The 25,748-nt window shown below is 44.1% G+C and overlaps 1 protein-coding gene across 1 annotated transcript in view; it reads right to left on the bottom strand.

The window, feature by feature from the left end:
- LOC120039756 (ryanodine receptor 3-like) overlaps positions 1 to 25,748 on the bottom strand; it is an 82,532-nt gene that overhangs the window by 7,588 nt on the left and 49,196 nt on the right. The window contains exons 35-60 of the mRNA XM_038985142.1: positions 24,749 to 24,861; positions 23,868 to 23,919; positions 23,564 to 23,623; positions 22,908 to 23,007; positions 22,607 to 22,686; positions 21,992 to 22,068; positions 21,673 to 21,746; positions 20,779 to 20,788; positions 18,607 to 18,614; positions 17,391 to 17,471; positions 17,195 to 17,283; positions 16,914 to 17,042; positions 16,559 to 16,663; positions 14,441 to 14,522; positions 13,105 to 14,112; positions 12,687 to 12,973; positions 12,058 to 12,101; positions 11,556 to 11,799; positions 11,031 to 11,117; positions 9,119 to 9,304; positions 8,733 to 8,863; positions 8,372 to 8,414; positions 7,874 to 8,001; positions 7,253 to 7,313; positions 6,828 to 6,974; positions 2,624 to 2,758 (exon numbers count right to left, since the gene is read on the bottom strand). Coding sequence (XP_038841070.1) covers positions 2,624 to 2,758; positions 6,828 to 6,974; positions 7,253 to 7,313; positions 7,874 to 8,001; positions 8,372 to 8,414; positions 8,733 to 8,863; positions 9,119 to 9,304; positions 11,031 to 11,117; positions 11,556 to 11,799; positions 12,058 to 12,101; positions 12,687 to 12,973; positions 13,105 to 14,112; positions 14,441 to 14,522; positions 16,559 to 16,663; positions 16,914 to 17,042; positions 17,195 to 17,283; positions 17,391 to 17,471; positions 18,607 to 18,614; positions 20,779 to 20,788; positions 21,673 to 21,746; positions 21,992 to 22,068; positions 22,607 to 22,686; positions 22,908 to 23,007; positions 23,564 to 23,623; positions 23,868 to 23,919; positions 24,749 to 24,861 — 3,561 coding nt within the window. The remainder of the gene's footprint in view (positions 1 to 2,623; positions 2,759 to 6,827; positions 6,975 to 7,252; positions 7,314 to 7,873; positions 8,002 to 8,371; positions 8,415 to 8,732; positions 8,864 to 9,118; positions 9,305 to 11,030; positions 11,118 to 11,555; positions 11,800 to 12,057; positions 12,102 to 12,686; positions 12,974 to 13,104; positions 14,113 to 14,440; positions 14,523 to 16,558; positions 16,664 to 16,913; positions 17,043 to 17,194; positions 17,284 to 17,390; positions 17,472 to 18,606; positions 18,615 to 20,778; positions 20,789 to 21,672; positions 21,747 to 21,991; positions 22,069 to 22,606; positions 22,687 to 22,907; positions 23,008 to 23,563; positions 23,624 to 23,867; positions 23,920 to 24,748; positions 24,862 to 25,748) is intronic.

Raw genomic sequence — 25,748 nt, 5'->3', positions numbered from 1 at the left:
GGATATACAGGTGGAACAGATAGCACTGAGGAGGATATACAGGTGGAACAGATAGCACTGAGGAGGATATACAGGTGGAACAGATAGCACTGAGGAGGATGTACAGATAGCACTGAGGAGGATATACAGGTGGAACAGATAGCACTGAGGAGGATATACAGGTGGAACAGATAGCACTGAGGAGGATATACAGGTGGAACAGATAGCACTGAGGAAGATATACAGGTGGAACAGATAGCACTGAGGAGGATATACAGATAGCACTGAGGAGGATATACAGGTGGAACAGATAGCACTGAGGAGGATATACAGATAGCCCTGAGGAGGATATACAGGTGGTACAGATAGCACTGAGGAGGATATACAGGTGGAACAGATAGCACTGATGAGGATATACAGGTGGAACAGATAGCACTGAGGAGGATATACAGGTGGAACAGATAGCACTGAGGAGGATATACAGGTGGAACAGATAGCACTGAGGAGGATATACAGGTGGGACAGATAGCACTGAGGAGGATATACAGGTGGAACAGATAGCCCTGAGGAGGATATACAGATAGCACTGAGGAGAATATACAGGTGGGACAGATAACACTGAGGAGGATATGCAGGTGGAACAGATAGCACTGAGGAGGATATACAGATAGCACTGAGGAGGATATACAGGTGGTACAGATAGCACTGAGGAGGATATACAGGTGGAACAGATAGCACTGAGGAGGATATACAGGTGGAACAGATAGCACTGAGGAGGATATACAGGTGGAACAGATAGCACTGAGGAGGATATACAGGTGGAACAGATGGCACTGAGGAGGATATACAGGTGGAACAGATAGCACTAAGGAGGATATACAGGTGGAACAGATAGCACTGAGGAGGATGTACAGATAGCACTGAGGAGGATATACAGGTGGAACAGATAGCACTGAGGAGGATATACAGGTGGAACAGATAGCACTGAGGAGGATATACAGGTGGAACAGATAGCACTGAGGAGGATATACAGGTGGAACAGATAGCACTGAGGAGGATATACAGGTGGAACAGATAGCACTGAGGAGGATATACAGGTGGAACAGATAGCACTGAGGAGGATATACAGGTGGAACAGATAGCACTGAGGAGGATATACAGGTGGAACAGATAGCCCTGAGGAGGATATACAGGTGGAACAGATAGCCCTGAGGAGGATATACAGGTGGAACAGATAGCACTGAGGAGGATATACAGGTGGAACAGATAGCACTGAGGAGGATATACAGGTGGAACAGATAGCACTGAGGAGGATATACAGATAGCCCTGAGGAGGATATACAGGTGGAACAGATAGCACTGAGGAGGATATACAGGTGGAACAGAGAGCCCTGAGGAGGATATACAGGTGGAACAGAGAGCCCTGAGGAGGATATACAGGTGGAACAGAAAGCCCTGAGGAGGATATACAGGTGGTACAGATAGCACTGATGAGGATATACAGGTGGAACAGATAGCACTGAGGAGGATATACAGGTGGAACAGATAGCACTGAGGAGGATATACAGGTGGAACAGATAACACTGAGGAGGATATACAGGTGGAACAGATAGCACTGAGGAGGATATACAGGTGGAACAGATAGCACTGAGGAAAATATACAGGTGGAACAGATAGCACTGAGGAGGATATACAGGTGGAACAGATAGCACTGAGGAGGATATACAGGTGGAACAGATAGCACTGAGGAGGATATACAGGTGGAACAGATAGCACTGAGGATATACAGGTGGAACAGATAACACTGAGGAGGATATACAGGTGGAACAGATAGCACTGAGGAGGATATACAGGTGGAACAGATAGCACTGAGGAGGATATACAGGTGGAACAGATAGCACTGAGGAGGATATACAGGTGGAACAGATAGCCCTGAGGAGGATATACAGGTGGAACAGATAACACTGAGGAGGATATACAGGTGGAACAGATAGCACTGAGGAGGATATACAGGTGGAACAGATAGCACTGAGGAGGATATACAGGTGGAACAGATAGCACTGAGGAGGATATACAGGTGGAACAGATAGCACTGAGGATATACAGGTGGAACAGATAGCACTGAGGAGGATATACAGGTGGAACAGAGGAAGATATACAGGTGGAACAGATAACACTGAGGAGGATATACAGGTGGAACAGATAGCACTGAGGAGGATATACAGGTGGAACAGATAGCACTGAGGAGGAGGGGTTTTAAAACTCAATCTTTCAACAGGAAGTAAAGGATAGAGGGGGGGGTTAAACTCCTCGTTCAACAGATCTACACTAGTGTGAAGTGATGAGGTGTCTTCAACGCTGTGTGAAGGATATGCAGCAGTGTTGACAACCTTCTTGGATCCCTTCCTACAACATGTTCTGTGAGTCGTGGAATGAACTCTAACCAAGCCATCTATTAGTGGGCTATCTTAAGAACTTAACGTCATTTATACGTGCTATGACACAGTATCAATACTACTGCGTTGAGTCATCTATTAGCAGTGAGTAGTGGTGTGTGTGTGTGTGTGTGTGTGTGTGTGTGTGTGTGTGTGTGTGTGTGTGTGTGTGTGTGTGTGTGTGTGTGTGTGTGTATATATAGACTTACAGTCATCATGTCGTCACACTTCATATCAGGTGCGTCCTCGTCCTCGCTCTTGTTGTAGAACTTCCTGAAGAAGTTGAAGGCCACCACAGTGTACAGATACACCACCACCGCCAACAGACCTACAGTCAGCACCAACTGTAGAGAGAAAGAGAGAGAGAGAGAGAGAGGGGTCATTATTAGTGATGATGTTGAAGGCCACCACGGTGTTCAGATACACTGCCAACAGACAGTTAGCACCAACTGGGGAAAGGAAATTAATATTCACATTATTCTCAACATGCAGAAATGTAAAGTGTGTTGTCAAATGCACTTTAAATAAACATGACTTCACTTGACTTGAGAGAGGATAACAACCCCACTCCTCCACGCACCCAACTGGTTTCCAGCCGAAGCTCCCATCCACTACAGACCATGGTACCTGCCTACGGAGCAGCAAGAGGAACTGCCCCTCCCTAACTTCAGGCTCTGCTCAAACCCTACACCCCAACCCGAACACTCCATTCTGCCACCTCTGGTCTCTTGGCCCTTCCACCCCTATGGGAGGGCAGCTCCCCCTCAGCCCAGTCCAAGCTCCTCTCTGTCCTGGCACCCTAATGGTGGAACCAGCTTCCCCCTGAAGCTAGAACAGCAGACTTCCTGCCCATTTTACAAAAATATCTGAAACCCTACATCTTCAAAGAGTATCTAAAATAATAACTAACACTGACTTTTCCCCTAACTAACACTGACTTTTCCCCTAACTAGCACTGACTTTTCCCCCTAACTAGCACTGACTTTTCCCCCTAACTAGCACTGACTTTTCCCCCTAACTAGCACTGACTTTTCCCCCTAACTAGCACTGACTTTTCCCCCTAACTAGCACTGACTTCTCCCCCTAACACAGACTTTTCCCCCTAACTAGCACTGATTTTTCCCTTAACTAGCACTGACTTTTCCCCCTAACTAGCACTGACTTTTCCCCCTAACTAGCACTGCCTTCTCCCCTAACTAGCACTGACTTTCCCCCTAACTAGCACTGACTTTTCCCCTAACTAACACTGACTTTTCCCCCTAACTAGCACTGACTTTTCCCCCTAACTAGCACTGACTTTTCCCCTAACTAACACTGACTTTTCCCCTAACTAACACGGACTTTTCCCCTAACTAACACTGACTTTTCCCCTAACTAACACTGACTTTTCCCCTAACTAGCACTGACTTTTCCCCCTAACTAGCACTGACTTTTCCCCCTAACTAGCACTGACTTTTCCCCCTAACTAGCACTGACTTTTCCCCTGACTAACACTGACTTTTCCTCTAACTAGCACTGACTTTTCCCCCTAACTAGCACTGACTTTTCCCCCTAACTAGCACTGACTTTTCCCCCTAACTAACACTGACTTTTCCCCCTAACTAACACTGACTTTTCCCCCTAACTAACACTGACTTTTCCCCCTAACTAACACTGACTTTTCCCCTAACTAGCACTGACTTTTCCCCCTAACTAGCACTGACTTTTCCCTTAACTAGCACTGACTTTTCCCCCTAACTAGCACTGACTTTTCCCCCTAACTAGCACTGACTTTTCCCCCTACCTAGCACTGACTTTTCCCCCTAACTAGCACTGACTTTTCCCCCTAACTAGCACTGACTTTTCCCCCTAACTAGCACTGACTTTTCCCCCTAACTAGCACTGACTTTTCCCCCTAACTAGCACTGACTTTTCCCCCTAACTAGCACTGACTTTTCCCCCTAACTAGCACTGACTTTTCCCCCTAACTAGCACTGACTTTTCCCCCTAACTAGCACTGACTTTTCCCCCTAACTAGCACTGACTTTTCCCCCTAACTAGCACTGACTTTTCCCCCTAACTAGCACTGACTTTTCCCCCTAACTAGCACTGACTTTCCCCCCTAACTAGCACTGACTTTTCCCCCTAACTAGCACTGACTTTTCCCCCTAACTAGCACTGACTTTTCCCCCTAACTAGCACTGACTTTTCCCCCTAACTAGCACTGACTTTTCCCCCTAGCTAACACTGACTTTTCCCCCTAACTAACACTGACTTTTCCCCCTAACTAGCACTGACTTTTCCCCCTAACTAGCACTGACTTCTCCCCTAACTAGCACTGACTTTTCCCCTAACTAGCACTGACTTTTCCCCTAACTAACACTGACTTTTCCCCTAACTAACACTGACTTTTCCCCTAACTAACACTGACTTTTCCCCTAACTAACACTGACTTTTCCCCTAACTAACACTGACTTTTCCCCTAACTAACACTGACTTTTCCCCTAACTAACACTGACTTTTCCCCTAACTAGCACTGACTTTTCCCCCTAACTAACACTGACTTTTCCCCTAACTAACACTGACTTTTCCCCTAACTAACACTGACTTTTCCCCTAACTAGCACTGACTTTTCCCCCTAACTAACACTGACTTTTCCCCCTAACTAACACTGACTTTTCCCCCTAACTAACACTGACTTTTCCCCTAACTAGCACTGACTTTTCCCCTGACTAACACTGACTTTTCCCCCTAACTAACATTGACTTTTCCCCCTAACTAACACTGACTTTTCCCCCTAACTAACACTGACTTTTCCCCTAACTAGCACTGACTTTTCCCCTAACTAGCACTGACTTTTCCCCTAACTAGCACTGACTTTTCCCCCTAACTAGCACTGACTTTTCCCCTAACTAGCACTGACTTTCCCCCCTAACTAACACTGACTTTTCCCCTAACTAGCACTGACTTTTCCCCTAACTAGCACTGACTTTTTCTCTAACTAGCACTGACTTTCCCCCTAACTAGCACTGACTTTTCCCCTAACTAGCACTGACTTTTCCCCCTAACTAGCACTGGTTTTCCCCTAACTAGCACTGACTTTTCCCCCTAACTAGCACTGACTTTTCCCCCTAACTAGCACTGGCTTTTCCCCCTAACTAACACTGACTTTTCCCCCTAACTAACACTGACTTTTCCCCCTAACTAACACTGACTTTGCTGATAGCTATTATATTGAGGAAAAATGTACTTACTATGACTGAGATATTTGGCTGTCCCACCTAGCTACACCGTATATACAAAAGTATGTGGACATTATGTAGACATCCCTTCAAATGAGTGGATTCGGCTATTTCAGCCACACCAGTTGCTGACAGGTGTATAAAATTGAGCTTTTTGAAAAATTAGCTTTTTGGTCTTAAAGGCCTAGTGCAGTCAAAAACGTGATATCCTGTGTTTTACATAGTGCATTTGAAAAAATATTCAGACCCCTTGACTCTTTCCACATTTAATTAGGTTACAGCCTTATTCTAATATTGATTTTTTTTATCTCATCAATCTACACACAATACCCCATAATGACAGAGCAAAAAACAGGTTTGTAGACATTTTTGCAAATCTATAAAACAAAAAAAAACTGAAATATCACATTTACATAAGTATTCAGACCCTTTACTCAGTACTTTGTTGGGGCACCTATTTTAACCCATTTTAGAGTAAGGTTGTAATGTAACAAAATGTGGAAAAGGTGAAGGGGTCTGAATACTTTCAGTGAATGCACTGTATATATTTCCACACTAAATAATACTGTGAAATGGTGCCATTTATTATAATGTCATTTTAATGTAAAAGCCATTTGAAAAGACAGCCTGAAATTTCAGCCTGTTGTGGTGGGATGGAGTTTTGGCCTGCCCGGTGACATCACCAGGTGGTATAAGTTAATAGACAAATCAGTAAGAGTTTCAAACCTCTGCCAATAAATGTTCAGGTTACAGATTCCTCCCATTAGGCTCATCCAATTAGGCCTCTCACTCCCAGACAGTCCGAGCTAAATTCTTCCTTGACAAAATTGGTCTTCGCTAAAAAGCTATTTTTGTTTATTTTTGACACTTTTAATTGGAAAAAAATAACAGTAAGGTACTTATTTGTTACCTAGAAATTATTTGATATTGAGATAAAAACAGCTGAATTGGGCCTTTAATTTAAGGCTAGGCATTAATTAGGGTTAGCAGTGTGGTTAGGGTTAGTTTTAAAATCAGATTTTATGACTTTGTGGCTGTGCCAGCTAGTTACCACTCTGCAGAGCTGCCTCCAGAACAAGATTTGTGACAAAAAACGCTAACCTGCATTGAGATGTCCCCCTGATCTACAGTCTAGTGATTCAAATGTCTGTGTGGCCTTCTGACAGTGTCTGGTGGTGTTATTGCCACATGCCTGTTTTCCGTTGTGAGTGACGGAGGACAGGATGGTCCGGAGGGTCTTGAAGCCCATGGCGATGTCCAGCAGATGGGCAGCGAAGAAGAAGTTGTTATAGTGCCCCAGGATGGACATGGTGGCGTACCAGATCAGGTACAGGAATGACTGACATGACAGAACAAGGAAATGTGAAGCTCAGTCCATCACTTTTTCACTCTAAAATCTACTTGAAATTCTTAGTCCTTTCCCCTTTGTGTTTGCAGATTGTAAGGGACTGGATAGGTGTAAGCAGTAGGGTGATGGCTCCAGCTAGCCTTCTGATGGCCTCAGGGTGGTTTGACCATACTGCTTACACCTATCCAGAGCCCTAATGCCAGCCACAAACACTGCAGGGGGAGGAGCTAGGTTGACAGTTTGTCTTTATTGAGGGAGTAAACACTTACGTTATCAGTCAGCACCACTCCCATTTTCCAGATGTGGTACTTGGTGTCGATAGAGCTCAACCTGCCATTAGGAAACAGACAGATGTTTCTTAGCGTTGAATTACCCACCCATTCACAATATAGTATCATGTCTTTTACTGTGTTGATATGAGAGGCTAACTTTCTCCCCAGCGGTTAACTCAACTGAGACGCTATGTATTTCACCGTGTTTATTAGCTACGTGTTTATTACCAGTGCATTTATCAGATTTATTTGATAAAACAATGGTTAACAATTCATATTTAACTAATAGTAAGACATTTCTGTCCTACTAATGTCTGTGTTTTCATGGTCTACACTCTAGGTGGGGGTGAAGTGACTATGCTTAGATAATACACTGCTGCTACTCACTGTTTACAGGAGGGAGGGAGGGAGGGAGGGAGGGAGGGAGGGAGGGAGGGAGGGAGGGAGGGAGGGGATTTTATTAATTGTTCAGCAGTCTAATGGCTTGGGGGTAGAAGCTGTTAAGGATCCTCTTGGTCCTAGACTTGGCGCTCCGGTACCGCTTGCCGTGCGGTAGCATAGAAAACAGTCTATGACTTGAGTTTTGTTAGGATGATATGAGAAGAGTGGATGTCTCACCAGGATACAAGAGAAGCCGCCTCCACCACGGTCTCCTGAGTCGGGTCAAAGTCCAGGGCGGTCTTATCCAGTCCCAACAGCTCAGCTATCCGCTCAGCACCATACAGGTCTCCATACTTATTAATGACCTACAGACAGACACATACAGGTCTCCATACTTATTAATGACCTACAGACAGACACATACAGATCTCCATACTAATTAATGACCTACAGACAGACACATACAGGTCTCCTGACTAATTAATGACCTAAAGACAGACACATACAGGTCTCCTGACTAATTAATGACCTACAGACAGACACATACAGGTCTCCTGACTAATTAATGACCCACAGACAGAAAAATGCAGCTCTCCAGACTAATTAATGACCTATAGACAGAGGAGACAGGGAAAGACATTTGATTTGGATTTATATGATTGCTATACTACACTATGCAGTTATATGTGTATAGTATTAGTGTGGACTCCTGTGTGAATAAGGCTGTACTTGTACCTTCCGTTTGATAAACTTGTCCCAGTAGTTATTGGGGAAGGATCTGCAGAAACACAAGAGGGACAACAGATATAGTTCAATGCCTCTACAATTCTATTAGGAACATTCATCTGAAGCTGGTGACATTTTCAACACACTTTTTTAATATTAATGTACACATTGCTTGAATTTGTCAGGAGCTTACCGGAACTGAATAACCGCACCTCAAATGTTCTACTGCTTGAGTTCCTGCACCTCTTATAGATTAGCTCAAAATGTATTGTGGAGTTCCTGCGACTAAACATAAACAGTATCGGCACCCGAATTGAGCACCGGCACCTGTTTCAGTCCAAGCCAGGTTTTCCTCTGTGGTATGACTCACGGGGTGTTGATGACGAGGCGGTCCCACTGTCCCGTGATGTCATCGTCTGCCGGCTGCTCTGTGATGTAGAGACCTTCAAACTCCAACAGCCTGGCGATCCCCTTCTCTCTCTTAAACACCACCAGAGGCACCTGGGAGGGAAATGGATGACAGAGAGAGAGAGACAGACAGACAGACAGACAGACAGACAGACAGACAGACAGACAGACAGACAGACAGACAGACAGACAGACAGACAGACAGACAGACAGACAGACAGACAGACAGACAGACAGACAGACAGACAGACGGACGATAATGATGTTGTGGATTGATGTGAACAGTTGACTGTAATAAACACCAGTCATTCTGATTGACAGATTGATTGATTAAATGATTGTAATCACCTTGAGAAAGTAGTAGCCAACCAAACAGAGGATAGAGAGGGCGGTGTGGAACACAGCCAGGATACACAGAATAGGAGCCATGTAGCCTGTACTCTCCTCCAGGACAAAGTACTCCTCACCACCTTCATCATCATCATCATCAGAACTAGTCCAAGAGTCATCCTCATCATCCTCAGCAGCAGTCACCTGAGGGGAAAACGACCCACAGAGAAAATGTGTTTTTATTTCTTTGACAGATATGGTAAAAACCCAGCAAACACACACCTCACAATCTTGTCTCAAAGTTGACACACAATAGCCTGGTTATTGACAAGAATGTACAGTGCATTTAGAAAGTATTCAGACCCCTTAATTTTTTTCACATTTTGTTACGTTACAGCCTTATTCTAAAATTGATTAAATACATGTTTTCCTTATCAATCTACTCACAATATCCCATAATGACAAAGTGAAAACAGGTTTTTAGAGAATTTTGCAAATGTATTAAAATTAAAAAACAGAAATACCTTATTTACATAAGTATGCAGACCGTTTGCTATGAGACTCAAAATAGAGCTCAGGTGCATCCTGTTTCCATTGATCATCCTTGAGATGTTTCTACAACATGATTGGAGTCCACCTGTGGTAAATTAAATTGATTGGACATCATTTGGAAAGGCACACACCTGTCTATTTAAGGTCTCACAGTTGACAGTGCATGTCAGAGCAAAAACCAAGCCATGAGGTCAAAGGAATTGTCCGTAGAGGTTCGAGACAGGATTGTGTCAAGGCACAGATCCGGGGAACCTAGATTCATCCTAGAGCTGGCCCCCCGGCCAAATTGAGCAATCGGGGTAGAAGGGCCTTGGTCAGGGAGGTGACCAAGAACCCAATGGTCACTCTGACAGAGCTCTAGAGTTCCTCTGTGGAGATGGGAGAACCTTCCAGAAGGACAACCATCTTTGCAGCAATCCACCAATCAGGACTATATGATAGAGTGGCCAGACAGAAGCCACTCCTCAGTAAAGGGTACATGACAGCCCGGTTGGAGTTTGCCAAAAGGCACCTAAAGACTCTCAGACCATGAGAAACACGATTCTCTGGTCTGATGAAACCAAGATTAAACTCTTTGGCCTGATTGCCAAGCGTCACATCTGGAGGAAACCTGGCACCATCCCTACGGTGAAGCATGGTGGTGGCAGCATCATGCTGTGGCGATGTTTTTCAGCGGCAGAGACTGGGAGACTAGTCAGGATCGAGGGAAAGATCAACAGAGCAAAGTACAGAGAGATCCTTGATGAAAACCTGCTCCAGAGTGCTCAGGACATCAGACTGGGGTGAAGGTTCACCTTCCAACAGGACAATGACCCTAAGCACACAGCCAAGACAATGCAGGAGTGGCTTTGGGACAAGTTCTCTGAATGTCCTTGAGTGGCCCAGCCTGAGCCCGGACTTGAACCCAACCAAACATCTCTGGAGAGACCTGAAATAGCTGTTCAGTGACACTCCTCATCCAACCTGACAGAGCTTGAGAGTTTCTGCAGAGAAGAATGGGAAAGACTCCCCAAATACAGGTGTGCCATGCTTGTAGCGTCCTATCCAAGAAGTCTCGAGGCTGTACTCGCTGCCAAAGGTGTTTAAACAAAGTACTGAGTAAAGGGTCTGAATACTTATTTCAGTTTTTTATTCTTAATACATTTTCAAAAATATCTAAAAACCTGTTTTTGCTTCGTCATTATGGGGTATTGTGTGTAGATTGATGAGAATATATATATTTATATTTTTTAATACATTTTAGAATAATGCTGTAAAGTAAAATTTGGAAAATGGAGGGGACTGAATACTTTCCGAATGTAAATAAAATAAGATTATTATTCGTATCTTGTAGAAGAGAGAGCAAGACAACCCTGTAATGTGTATCACTGTAAATTACCCTGTAGAACAGTAGAATGAAGTTGATGGCAAACGCCACAAACAGAGCCAGGAAACGCATGTTGTAGAAGTTGCGAGCCAGCGTGTTCTGCAAACACATGGAACACAAAGTTAGACATTTAGTCATGATAATACATTTAGTCATGATAATACATTTAGTCATGATAATACATTTAGTCATGATAATACATTTAGTCATGATAATACATAGCAGTCTTCTGAGGTGAGCGTGACTGCAAAGAAGATGACATGGAAGGTCACTATTGACAGCATGTGGCGGAATAACAACGACTGTGTGTGAGAGCATCAATTCTGATCAGTCGCTGATCACCGACTAAACAAACGGATTGATCTTCAAATAATAAGCAGTTATTTAGGATGCAAATCAGTTCAGTTAGTCTGCAGTCTCCAACTGCAATATAATAATTATAATAACAATAAATATTTACATTTTACTGCACATTTCCCACACTCAATACGCAAAGCTGTAGTCGATCTTGAACAAGTACAATGTCTGATGTATTACCAGCATCTTGGCCTGGTAGACCTCCAGCCCAGCCAAGAAGCTGGCAAAGAAGGAAGTAGGAGCCTCCTTTGATTGGCCGTTTCTGGACTTGGGAACGGGCTTATCCTGAGCCACTTCCTCTTTAGGCTGCTCCGCCTTGACCTTGTCTTCCTTTTCCTTCTTCTCTGTGCTGTGAGAACACAAGATGGCCGCCGATCTGTTATCAATCTGACACCAGCAAATACCTCTGACATCTGTTAGAGAGCTGAAACCCCAACACAATACAACACAACACACTCATTTCATTCCATTATTTCAATTTTAAGAAATAATGAGCAATTAAGATCAGACTCTTATTTGTGATAAACTGTCAAGACTGTCGAGAAACCGAGCACCGGATTGTTTTATTTAAACACTTTAAATAAAGTAAATAAAGAGTGAATTAAGATTTGAACATGCCCTCCATGTTACGTAGCTGAAGTAAACATACACACAGAGATCAATAAATAGTGTAGCCACTCACTCTGCTTTCTCTGGTTCCGGCTCCGTTGGTTCAGAAGCAGCCTTCTACATGAGAAGGACAACAGAAGGTTAGAGAGGTTCAGGCTTCTACATGAGAAGGACAATAGAAGGTTAGAGAGGTGCAGGCTTCTACATGAGAAGGACAATAGAAGGTTAGAGAGGTGCAGGCTTCTACATGAGAAGGACAATAGAAGGTTAGAGAGGTGCAGGCTTCTACATGAGAAGGACAATAGAAGGTTAGAGAGGTGCAGGCTTCTACATGAGAAGGACAATAGAAGGTTAGAGAGGTGCAGGCTTCTACATGAGAAGGACAATAGAAAGTTAAAGAGGTTCAGGCTTCTACATGAGAAGGACAATAGAAAGTTAAAGAGGTTCAGGCTTCTACATGAGAAGGACAATAGAAAGTTAAAGAGGTTCAGGCTTCTACATGAGAAGGACAACAGAAGGTTACAGAGGTTCAGCCTTATACAGGAGAAGGACAATAGAAGGTTACAGAGGATACTTATTGCTGACACCATCCATGTGTAACAAGCCCAGCGTTTTACTGAGAACTGTTCATAGAGAGTCACCATTGTATTTAATGTATTTCCTTTACCTACTGTTTTAGAGACAGGCCTATAGAATGCTCACCTTCTTCTCCACAGTGGCAGTGGTCTCAGCGGTCAGATTCTCAGAGACGTCTCCCAGTCCAGGATCAACATGTTTTAACCCTTCCCCTTTCTTTGGCGTCGGATTAATCATCTCCATTAAGATGTCCTGCTCTGCCTTGTCCGACGGTTTGATGGCCTGGTCTGTTCCGCCCGACACCGAATCACTGACCTCCGCCTTCTCAGTCTCCAGCACGTCGCCGTGGATACCGAACTGGGTGGGATCGGGCATGTTGCCCAATATGTCTGTCACCTTCATGTTCTTGGCTCCTTCAAGTCAAATCAAATCAAACATAATTTAAAGTCCATTTAAACAAAACGTCGCAACACCCTTATTAACATGATCCTAAAACAATAAAAACAAAAAGATCAAACAAAAATAGAAGATAAAAAGATCCCACCTTCGACGAGGCCGCCTCCGAACATGGATGACCAGATGAGGTGGAAGAATCCGAAGATGAGGCTGTAGATCCCCTTGAAGAACCCTGCGAAGAGCGTCCAGAAGAAGGAGAAGAACCCAAGGGTCACCTCCTTCATGCTCAGCTTCTTGAACTTCTTGTACTGCTTCTTGAGGCTCTTGAAGGTCAGCATCTCTCTGAAGTTGGAGATCTTCTTCTTGGCGGAGACGCAGACCATGGTGAAAGCCGAGGAAGCCTCCAGCTCTCTCTCCTCTTCTTGCTCAGCCAGCTCTTCTAGAAGGTTGTGCACCTCCTCCTCTTCCTCCTCCGGGCGCTCCGCCACTTCTGGCTCCGAGATCTGAGATGCCAGCTGCATCTCAAAGATGGTGTCTTCGCAGAAGTTCACAAACATCTCCATCTTCTCGCTCTCTCCACCCTCGTTGACCACGTCAAAGATGAACTGTCTCTTGGACTCTTTGACCTGTGGCTTCTCCCACTGCGTGCGGCTGGACTCGCTGATCTCAAAGTAGACCCTCTCGATGCGCTTCCCTCCGCCCATGATCTCGATGCGGCCCAGATATGGCTCAAAGTAGTTCAGCACGCTCTCGGCCGGTTCCAGGAAGGTGGCTAGACGGGGGTCGTGAGGCATGTGCTCAGAGAGGTTAGTGAGCAGCACGGCTATATTGAAGCCAATGTCTTTGGCTGGCTCGTGGAACCGCTCCACAAACTCCTCGTAGTTGAACATGTCGTTCTCATCAGCCTCGGCACAGGAGAGCAGGAACTCGATCTCCGACTGGGTGTACTGTTTCTGGTTCTCCATGGACTTCTGGAAATCTTTTTTGGAGATCACCCCCTTGTTATCGGGGTCGTAGTCCCTGAAGTTGTCAGAGGTGGTCAGGTCCTTGATCTTGAGGAACATGTCAAAGAACTTGAGGATCATCTCTACATTGCTGGAGGACTCCACCAGAGTGTCCACCATCTGCTTTCCAATCGTTCCATTCACCACGTTGCCTAAGAGACACCACATAGGAATCAATTGCATTTGCATTTGCACTTGCACTTACTTTACCTCCCTAATTACGTACTTTTATTATTTTACCTTTATTTAACCAGGCAAGTCAGTTAAGAGCAAATTCTTATTTACAATGACGGCCTACCCCGGCCAAACCCGTATGACGCTGGGCCAATATGTGCGGCGCCCTATGGGACACCCAATCACGGCCGGGTTGTGATACAACCTGGAATCGAACCATGGTCTGTAGTGACGACTCTAGCACTGAGATGCAGTGTCTTAGACCGCTGTGCCCACTCGGGAGCCTTCAAATCTGTAGGTTCTTACCCTCCAGCAGTGACAGCATCATCACCACCATGTCCTGCTGAAGATCCATCAACTCCTTGAGCAGCTCAATCTGACACGAGTCCTAAAGGAGCGCCGACCGTTGGAAGAATTGCATTAATAATACAATTAGTTAAGTAATAATTAATAATAACATGTATTTATTAATTATTAATAAGCATTTTTATGATTTTACAATCTCAATAGCTCAAGTTGCATGCACTAAAAACAAATAACCGAAGGCATAAAAAAGACACAACCAACAAAGGCATAACCAAAAACCAAAACAAAGGCATAACCAAAAACCAAAACAAAGGCCTAACCGAAAACCAAAACAAAGGCATAACCAAAAACCAAAACAAAAGCATAACCGAAAACCAAAACAAAAGCATAACCGAAAACCAAAACAAAGGCATAACCAAAAAAAAAAAGCAACTATCACTACGGCCAGGTGCAACTATCACCACGGCCAGGCGCAACTATCACTACGGCCAGGCGCAACTATCACCACGGCCAGGCGCAACTATCACCACGGCCAGGCGCAACTATCACCACGGCCAGGCGCAACTATCACCACGGCCAGGCGCAACTATCACCACCGCCAGGCGCAACTATCACCACGGCCAGGCGCAACTATCACCACGGCCAGGCGCAACTATCACCACGGCCAGGCGCAACTATCACTACGGCCAGGCGCAACTATCACTACGGCCAGGCGCAACTATCACTACGGCCAGGTGCAACTATCACTACGGCCAGGCACAACTATCACCACGGCCAGACGCAACTATCACCACGGCCAGGCGCAACTATCACTACGGCCAGGCGCAACTATCACTACGGCCAGGCGCAACTATCACTACGGCCAGGCGCAACTATCACCACGGCCAGGCGCAACTATCACCACGGCCAGACGCAACTATCACCACGGCCAGACGCAACTATCACCACGGCCAGGCGCAACTATCACCACGGCCAGGCGCAACTATCACTAGGGCCAGGCGCAACTATCACTACGGCCAGACGCAACTATCACTACGGCCAGGCGCAACTATCACTACGGCCAGACGCAACGATCACTACGGCCAGGCGCAACGATCACCACGGCCAGGCGCAACTATCACCACGGCCAGGCGCAACTATCACTACGGCCAGGCGCAACTATCACTACGGCCAGGCGCAACTATCACTACGGCCAGGCGCAACTATCATTACGGCCAGGCGCAACTATCACTACGGCCAGGCGCAACTATCACTACGGCCAGACGCAACTATCACTACGGCCAGGCTCAACTATCACCACGGCCAGGCGCAACTATCACCACGGCCAGGCGCAACTATCACTACGGCCAGGCGCAACTATCACTACGGCCAGGCGCAACTATCACTACGGCCAGGCGCAACTATCACTACGGCCAGGCGCAACTATCACTACGGCCAGGCGCAACTATCACTACGGCCAGACGCAACTATCACTACGGCCAGGCTCAACTATCACCACAGCCAGAATAGAACAGTTAGAGGAGGAACAAGAGGAGGGAATAGAATAGGATATACACTACATGACCAAAATGATGTGGACACCTGCTCTTTGAACATTCCAAAATCATGGGCATTAATATGGAGTTGGTCCCCCCATTGCAGCTATAGCAGCCTCCACTCTTCTGGGAAAGCTTACCACTAGATGTTGGAACATTGCTGCTGGGACTTGTTTCCCTTCAGCCACAAGAGCATTAGTGAGGTTGAGGATGTTGGGTGTGGGTGAATCCTCTAATCTGAGGCTATTTAAGTGTAGTAGTAAGTAAGCCTTGAGCTACAACGACCCCCAGGACAGGAACCTATCTCTTGTTTCTGTAGTGTGAGGCAGCTTGATGTACAGCCCCTTGACAGGACATTGGTCTATTGAAATGGGAGTTATATTTATGTGATCAGTTTCATATTGGAGAGACATTGGAGACGACAGTGAGCGTTGACTGACAGGAAGCAGATGGACACTGCTGCATATATAGACACTGACTGCAACTCCAGGACAGCAGGACGCTGGACTGGGCCAGTAGTTCACTGTTTTATTTTGCTCACTTTACTGGAATGGTTGGTGCAGCTCTGAGGACACCTAGTTACCTGGGACAGCTTCATCTGCATGTTGGCAAACACATGCAGGAATCCCACCACTGCATCCCACAGTCTGCTGTGGGCCAGACTCTGCTGGTTCCCAATACATGGGCCCTGGGAGGGAGAGAGGGAGGGAGGGGGGAGAGAGGAAGTGAGTGAGGTGGGAGAAAGGGAGAGAAATGAGGAGGGGGAGGGAAGAAGAAAGGGGGGGAGAGAGATTGATAGAAGGACCAAAGGGTGGGGAGACAAAATAGAGTGAATGTTAATGAAGATCCCAACCCCCCCCAAAAAACATTATAGTGCCATAAAATAAAATACAAATATGACTATAGGCTCCAGTCAGAAAGAGTCAGTCCTTACTTACCTGGATGTACTCAGTGAGTGAGTTGAAGATCTGCTTTGCGACAGCTAAGGCTTTGGAGAAGTTGACCTGCCCTGCCTCGTCGATAATGTCTTTCCCAGAATAATACCAGTAGAAGTCACTGATAGATTCCTGCAGAGAAGGATTACTATGTCAGTGTGTTGGTGAAACCAAGTCACGTTCTATTTATAGTGTGTGTGTGTGTGTGTGTGTGTGTGTGTGTGTGTGTGTGTGTGTGTGTGTGTGTGTGTGTGTGTGTGTGTGTGTGTGTGTGTGTGTATCACCTGAAGGCGTAGCAGGTAGTCCACTGTGCTGATGATAATGTTGACTGTCAACGTGTTTCCTGTTTGTGTTCTCAGGAAGTTTTGGAAATCTGTGGTCAAAGAACACATTTTGATATTCGGATAACGTGGTTTGAGTGAAGCTATAACAAAACATATACTAATACTTTGTTTTACACCAATTTATGAAAGTTCTCACCCCCGTTGTGCCCCTCACAGAGCAGTTGTAAAAACCTGAAGAGATCTTTGGTGAAGTCATCATTCGTCAGCACTTTGGAACCTTCGGGATGAGAGGAAGTAGGTGAAGAACGCTCTCCATAACAACAGCGGCTGAATTCGCAAGCAACTAGAGTTTTCACAATAATCTCAATGCATGATTTAGGTGAAAGTCTGAGTTAGGCGTTTGCGGATATCCAGTTTGGATCGGCACTCATCACTCTTAGACAGGCAGGTGGCTAGCACAAATACAGATACTGCCCTTTTAGAAAAAAGGTGCTATCGAGAACCTAAAAGGGTTCTTCGGCTGTCCCCATAGGAGAACCCTTTGAAGAACTGTTTTGGGGTTTCAGGTAGAACCCTTTTGGGTTCAATGTATAACCCTTTCCACTGAGGTTTCTACATGGAACCCAAAAGGGGTTCTACCTAGGACCAAAAAGGGTTCTCCATTTGGGGAAAGGCGAAGAACCCTTTTGGAAGTGTTTTTTTCTAAGAGTGTGGGTCTGGGTTTGTGTTGCACACAACACCCTTGCTGCATCCAAAGTGCTGATTGTGAAAACTGAAATGAATATTGTGAAACACCAGGACATTTCAGGAAGCTGGAGGTTAGCCAGGTAACTTTCACATATAGCATATAGTATAAGAACAAGACAAGAACACAGGGAACCCGTTTTTAAGAAGATCACAATGATGGAATGTTCTCCACTTAGAATCATCAAGCAATTCCAAGGTTCCATTCCACAGTACTTCACAATCTTGGGAATTCCAAGTATTTGAATACTGCATTCCATTTCTGGATCAGCTACATCTTCCACGTGACAGTTAAACACAGCTTTGTGAAATAGGCCCCAAGTACAAAGCACATCAAAGCTTTGATTTAGCTGAGGACAAGTCTACAAATCATAACCTTTTCAAAGACGTTGATAGCCTGATAGAAGTATCAGTAGCAGAATGTAGATTAGTGATGTAGAGTTAGTAACATCAAGAAAAAGTTAACTACCACTAATAACAGGCATTTATAAAGTAAATCTAGAATTTTACGTCTATATTTTATGCATGCATGTGCATGAATGTACCTCCCTGTAGACCAGAGCAATGAGTTAATGCTTCCAGGTCATCAGGTCAATGAGGCAGGAGAGGTGAAGGTGAGAGAGGGACGGTTATGAGCGGTTATGAGAGCATCTGAATAGTTTATTTACCCCGCTCACTGTTGGCTGCCATCGATGAGTATTAATGATAGGAGAGGACAAAACAAAACACAAGCAGACGTAAGCAAGAGAAGACATAGAACTTTTTTAAAAAGGAGAAGAAAAAAAAGTTTGAAAGAGTGAGAGATGTCTATAGGCCTCATTATGGGTGTGATGTTAAAATGAAGGTGTTTCGGGGAGAGTTATAAAGATGTATGATATTTAGTGTGTATTTAGGATATTAGTGGAAAATACTACCGTTAACCTGTCAAAACTGAAAATATACAGTAGGGAGAACTGAAGGATAAAGGTGTGTTCTGTGTGTGGGATGAGGTGTGTTAGGAGAAAGTGTGTGTGTGGGATGAGGTGTGTTAGGAGAAAGTGTGTGTGTGGGATGAGGTGTGTTAGGAGAACGTGTGTGGGATGAGGTGTGTTAGGAGAACGTGTGTGGGATGAGGTGTGTTAGGAGAAAGTGTGTGGGATGAGGTGTGTTAGGAGAACGTGTGTGTGTGGGATGAGGTGTGTTAGGAGAAAGTGTGTGTGTGGGATGAGGTGTGTTAGGAGAAAGTGTGTGGGATGAGGTGTGTTAGGAGAAAGTGTGTGTGTGGGATGAGGTGTGTTAGGAGAAGGTGTGTGTGTGGGATGAGGTGTGTTAGGAGAAAGTGTGTGTGTGGGATGAGGTGTGTTAGGAGAAAGTGTGTGTGTGGGATGAGGTGTGTTAGGAGAAAGTGTGTGTGTGGGATGAGGTGTGTTAGGAGAAAGTGTGTGTGTGGGATGATGTGTGTTAGGAGAAAGTGTGTGTGTGGGATGAGGTGTGTTAGGAGAAAGTGTGTGTGTGGGATGAGGTGTGTTAGGGGAAAGTGTGTGTGTGGGATGAGGTGTGTTAGGGGAAAGTGTGTGTGTGGGATGAGGTGTGTTAGGAGAAAGTGTGTGTGTGGGATGAGGTGTGTTAGGAGAAAGTGTGTGTGTGGGATGAGGTGTGTTAGGGGAAGGTGTGTGTGTGGGATGAGGTGTGTGTGGTAATGTAGATGTGACAGAGAAGGCTTGTATATCTAGCTAATGCTGCACCATGTCTTAGGTTCCCCCTACTTCAGGATGGAGGAAACCCCTGCTCTCAATTTAGGAGTAAACATATTGGAAAGGCTTTTAGTGCGTAACCTGACAACATGGGGAGTGTAGATGTGAGTTGAATCAGAATCTGACAACATGAGGAGTGTAGATGTGAGTGTTGAATCAGAATCTGACAACATGGGGAGTGTAGATGTGAGTGTTGAATCAGAATATGACAACATGAGGAGTGTAGATGTGAGTGTTGAATCAGAATCTGACAACATGGGGAGTGTAGATGTGAGTGTTGAATCAGAATCGGACAACATGGGGAGTGTAGATGTGAGTTGAATCAGAATCTGACAACATGGGGAGTGTAGATGTGAGTGTTGAATCAGAATATGACAACATGAGGAGTGTAGATGTGAGTGTTGAATCAGAATCTGACAACATGGGGAGTGTAGATGTGAGTGTTGAATCAGAATCTGACAACATGGGGAGTGTAGATGTGAGTGTTGAATCAGAATCTGACAACATGGGGAGTGTAGATGTGAGTTGAATCAGAATCGGACAACACGAGGAGTGTAGATGTGAGTTGAATCAGAATCTGACAACATGGGGAGTGTAGATGTGAGTTGAATCAGAACCTGACAACATGGGGAGTGTAGATGTGAGTTGAATCAGAATCTGACAACATGGGGAGTGTAGATACGTTGATAACTACTGCACTTACTCCCACAAACTGCACTTCTGAACAGCTTAGATTCCTAAACCTGATGAAACTACAGAACAGTTTAGATTCCTAAACCTGATGAAACTACAGGACATCTTAGATTACTAAACCTGATGAAACATTTGTTCAGAAACGTCACTACTTCTTCATTTACAATGAACTCAATTCGTCCCATGATTAAAAGAGGTGAGTGACATTCATCCTGTATAATACATAGCAGGGTTGGGGTCAGTTACGGTTCAATTCAGGAAACATAACTATATACTTCTACACTTTTTAATTAGTTTACTTTCTGAATCGAAATGGAATTGACCCCAACACTGATACGTAGGTATCATGCCACGAGGCCTTGCAGCCCTGATGACGGTCTGGACAACAACAGGTTAATCACATGGATCCCTGACTCTACCACTACTGTAATACAAGCAGGAAAATCAACGTGCACCAAAAATACCAGGTCAAATGCAATTTGATTTGATATTACTGTAGCTAGGGGGCATTCTTTCTGAAGATAATCTGATATTACTGTAGCTAGGGGGCATTCTTTCTGAAGATAACCTGATATTACTGTAGCTAGGGGGAATTCTTTCTGAAGATAATCTGATATTACTGTAGCTAGGGAGCATTCTTTCTGAAGATAATCTGATATTACTGTAGCTAGGGGGCATTCTTTCTGAAGATAATCTGATATTACTGTAGCTAGGGAGCATTCTTTCTGAAGATAATCTGATATTACTGTAGCTAGGGGGCATTCTTTCTGAAGATAATCTGATATTACTGTAGCTAGGGGGCATTCTTTCTGAAGATAATCTGATATTACTGTAGCTAGGGGGAATTCTTTCTGAAGATAATCTGATATTACTGTAGCTAGGGGACATTCTTTCTGAAGATAACCTGATATTACTGTAGCTAGGGGGCATTCTTTCTGAAGATAATTTGCCACCAACATGTACAACACGGCAGAGAGAGATAAGACAATGTCATGCTCCGGCATTAGGAAGGAGGTTGGTTTGTAAGTGAAATCTGTGCGTGTTGATCCCTGAGGTTTTAGATTATCTGAGTAAAGATAGCTCTTGAACCTATTGCTGAGAATAAAAGGAGAAAAAAGAAGCTCAACAGGTTTTCTGCGTAAAGATACTCCAAGTGTGAAACAGCAACCAAGAGAGCGAGACAGCTCTCGGAACCTACGGCTGAAGGGAAAAGGGAAAAATAAAACTACAATTGAACACTCAAAATGTTAAACTACTTATTAAAGCTTGAGGTAGTACATCAGTTGGCCATCATGTCTCTTTACTTACTGGATCCTTCATCTGTCACCATCCCCAGACCTTCCGCTTTGTTCTGTCTCTCAAAGGCATTTAAATCCAGGACACTGTAAAGGGTATGGAGATAAGACACATTGTGAAAGAGAAATAGTACGCTAGGGATAATGAATAAGAATGACATAAACAGTGGTCATAGGACTACGAGGGTCCCTTCATCATGTCATTGGGTATAATCAACATGCTTATCAATAAGTTACAATATTTTAATTGATCAAAAGTCTATTATCATTCCCAGGCAGTTCCCAGACGAGATCTGTCCTCTGGATTACTTGGGTAGCGTAGTCACGGTTACCTGCAGGACTGCATGAGGCCTGACAAACTCTTGAAAAAGCCTGCATCTCTTTTCTCTTTCAGATAATCCAGCATTTTCTGCAAAACAATGGAAAGTAAAACTAGCATGTTTTCATGCACAGAAACTCTTGGTAAGACGTGATGATTGAACACATCTCTGGTAATGATGTGTAACATACACAGTAATACATCTCTGGTAATGATGTGTAACATACACAGTAATACATCTCTGGTAATGATGTGTAACATACACAGTAATACATCTCTGGTAATGATGTGTAACATACACAGTAATACATCTCTGGTAATGAGGTGTAACATACACAGTAATACATCTCTGGTAATGATGTGTAACATACACAGTAATACATCTCTGGTAATGATGTGTAACATACACAGTAATACATCTCTGGTAATGATGTGTAACATACACAGTAATACATCTCTTGTAATGATGTGTAACATACACAGTAATACATCTCTGGTAATGATGTGTAACATACACAGTAATACATCTCTGGTAATGATGTGTAACATACACAGTAATACATCTCTGGTAATGATGTGTAACATACACAGTAATACATCTCTGGTAATGTAATGTCGTCTATCTAACCTGCTGGACCAGTACGTTGCCTCCGTTGAGGATGGAGATGCCCAGTTTGAGGGTGCAGGTCACCATGGGACCTAGTCGACCTGGGGGACAAAGAGGAGTAGACTAAGCACCCAAGTTGTTAGCACAGTGCTAACCACAGATAGATGGCTAGAACAAGACTTTGATTATGGTTTGCAAGATCATTCCACTGCATGTATATGGGTTCATGAGTTTGGATGACATATTATCTGGGGGTGAACATGCTGTGTAGTACACAAGGCTCTGAAGTTACACCTGTACTGTAGATAAAGAACATCCTCACCTTTACTGGCGCTGATCATCTGTAGCACCATCTCAGCAGCCCCGCGGGCGTGGAGCCTGGCCTGCTGGTACAAGATCTTCTGTTTCTCCATCTCCTTCTCCTGTGGGCCCAAAGGGGAATGGCAGATCATATAATGATTATACGCAATAAAAGTCAAACTCTCTACAGCAGTCAGCTGTAGTCGCTGTTCATTATAAACCGGTCGCATAGTTCATACGTCGATGTCTATAATCCTGAGGGGTTAAAATACATAATCAAACATAATCTTAGAGAGACATTCACACATTTCACAGGAAAGTGACAACATCAATGGTCTTACAGCTGCTGGATACAAAAGGACAAAGCTGATGTATAAAAGATACACTAGTGAAAAGTTGAATGGAACACGGCTGTCACAGTGACGATGACATTTCAACCATTGGCCGGTCTTTGTCAGCTGACACCGTAGACATGGGAAGTTATCAGTTGTAGCCAGTGCTGTTGATTAAAATCCTGTCTCATCTCGGTCTCATCATCCACAAGTCAGATATTCATCCAGGCTAAAGGCACAGACTGGGTTCAGACTGGATTCAGACTGTGTTCAGACAGATTTGATTAAAAAGTATCTAAGGCTTTAAGCCTGGGGGTTAGTGATACAAGGACAGACAGGTTGAAACCTCAAATGTCTTCTCTTTCCCCTCTTCCTCTTCTTCCTCCTCTTCATCCTCTGCACAACTCTGAGGAGATAGAGGAGGAACATGTTAGAGCTTGGACAACTGTGCATTAACTGATTATGAACACACTACTTCAGTCGGATTATGAAAGTATGTGTTTACACAGGCAGTCCAGTTCTGATCTTTTGCCACTAATTGAACTTTTGACCAATCAGATCAGATCTTTTGCCAATAGTTGGGCAAAAGATCAGAACTGGGCTGCCTGTGTAAACGTAGCAAAAGTGTGCTCAAATTCTCAGTTGCGTACCTTTGCCATCATGTCTGCATACGCAATATATAACGGATCTTCTTCCAAGAAACTGGAGAGAATAACATATTATCCAATCATTATCATGACTTGTATCAGGTTTGTAAAGTAAATAACACAAATAAGTTAAGATCACACAATTCTTATGTATTTAAGTAAGATTTGATAAAACACTTGTTCACTAGGTTGATTGATTAATTGATCGATTGAGTGATTGGTTGATTGACTCACTGTTAAAATAAAAGGTAAAAAAAAAATACATTGGTTAATTGCAGTGATGTAAAGTACTTAAGTAGTACTTAAAGTATTTTAACTTAAGTAGTTTTTTGGGGTATCTGTACTTTACTAATTATATTTGACAACTTTTACTTTTACTTCACTACATTCCTAAAGAAAATTATGTACTTTTTACTCCATACATTTTCCCTGACACCCAAAAGTACTTGTTTCATTTTGAATGATTACTGTAGCAGGACAGACAATTGTCCAATTTGCACACTTATCAAGAGAACATCCCTGGTCATCCCTACTGCCACTAATCTGGTGGACTCACTAAACACAAATGCTATGTTTGTAAATGATGTCTGAGTGTTGGAGTGTGACCCTGGCTATCCGTAAATAAAATAAAACAAGAAAATTCTGTAGGAATTTTAAATTATTTCTACTTTTACATTAAATTAGTATATTTAAACAACTACATTTACTTTTGATACTTAAGTATATTTAAAACCAAATACTTTTAAACTTTTACTGTAGTAGTATTTTACTGGGTGAATGTCACTTTTACTTGAGTCATTTTCTATTTAGGTATCTTTACTTTTACACAAGTATTAATATTGGATACTTTTTCCACCACTGGTTGATTGGTCATTCCCTCCTACCTTCTCTCTGTGAGGGCGTTGTGGCTGAAGTGAAGGATAAGCTGATGAAGAGGGTCTGGCTGAATCTCAACCTCCTCCTCTTCCTCCTCCTCCACAATCTTCATTGGGGTTTTCTACACAGACAACCCGCAAGAGACAGGGGTTAGCTCTGTTCCTAACCTGGCCTTTCCACTAGAGACTACACCCTGCTGGTTAAATACAGGGGTTAGCTCTGTTCCTAACCTGGCCTTTCCACTAGAGACTACACCCTGCTGGTTAAATACAGGGGTTAGCTCTGTTCCTAACCTGGACTTTCAACTAGAGACTACACCCTGCTGGTTAAATACAGGGGTTAGCTCTGTTCCTAACCTGGCCTTTCCACTAGAGACTACACCCTGCTGGTTAAATACAGGGGTTATCTCTGTTCCTAACCTGGCCTTTCCACTAGAGACTACACCCTGCTGGTTAAATACAGGGGTTAGCTCTGTTCCTAACCTGGCCTTTCAACTAGAGACTACACCCTGCTGGTTAAATACAGGGGTTAGCTCTGTTCCTAACCTGGCCTTTCCACTAGAGACTACACCCTGCTGGGTAAATACAGGGGTTAGCTCTGTTCCTAACCTGGCCTTTCCACTAGAGACTACACCCTGCTGGGTAAATACAGGGGTTAGCTCTGTTTCTAACCTGGCCTTTCCACTAGAGACTACACCCTGCTGGGTAAATACAGGGGTTAGCTCTGTTCCTAACCTGGCCTTTCCACTAGAGACTACACCCTGCTGGTTAAATACAGGGGTTATCTCTGTTCCTAACCTGGCCTTTCCACTAGAGACTACACCCTGCTGGGTAAATACAGGGGTTAGCTCTGTTCCTAACCTGGCCTTTCCACTAGAGACTACACCCTGCTGGTTAAATACAGGGGTTAGCTCTGTTCGTAACCTGGCCTTTCCACTAGAGACTACACCCTGCTGGTTAAATACAGGGGTTAGCTCTGTTCCTAACCTGGCCTTTCCACTAGAGACTA

This window comes from Salvelinus namaycush, unplaced genomic scaffold, assembly GCF_016432855.1.
Source record: "Salvelinus namaycush isolate Seneca unplaced genomic scaffold, SaNama_1.0 Scaffold298, whole genome shotgun sequence".
NCBI lineage: Eukaryota > Metazoa > Chordata > Actinopteri > Salmoniformes > Salmonidae > Salvelinus > Salvelinus namaycush.
The sequence above is the reverse complement of the archived record's forward strand: the minus strand, read 5'-3'. Positions and strand labels throughout refer to the sequence as shown.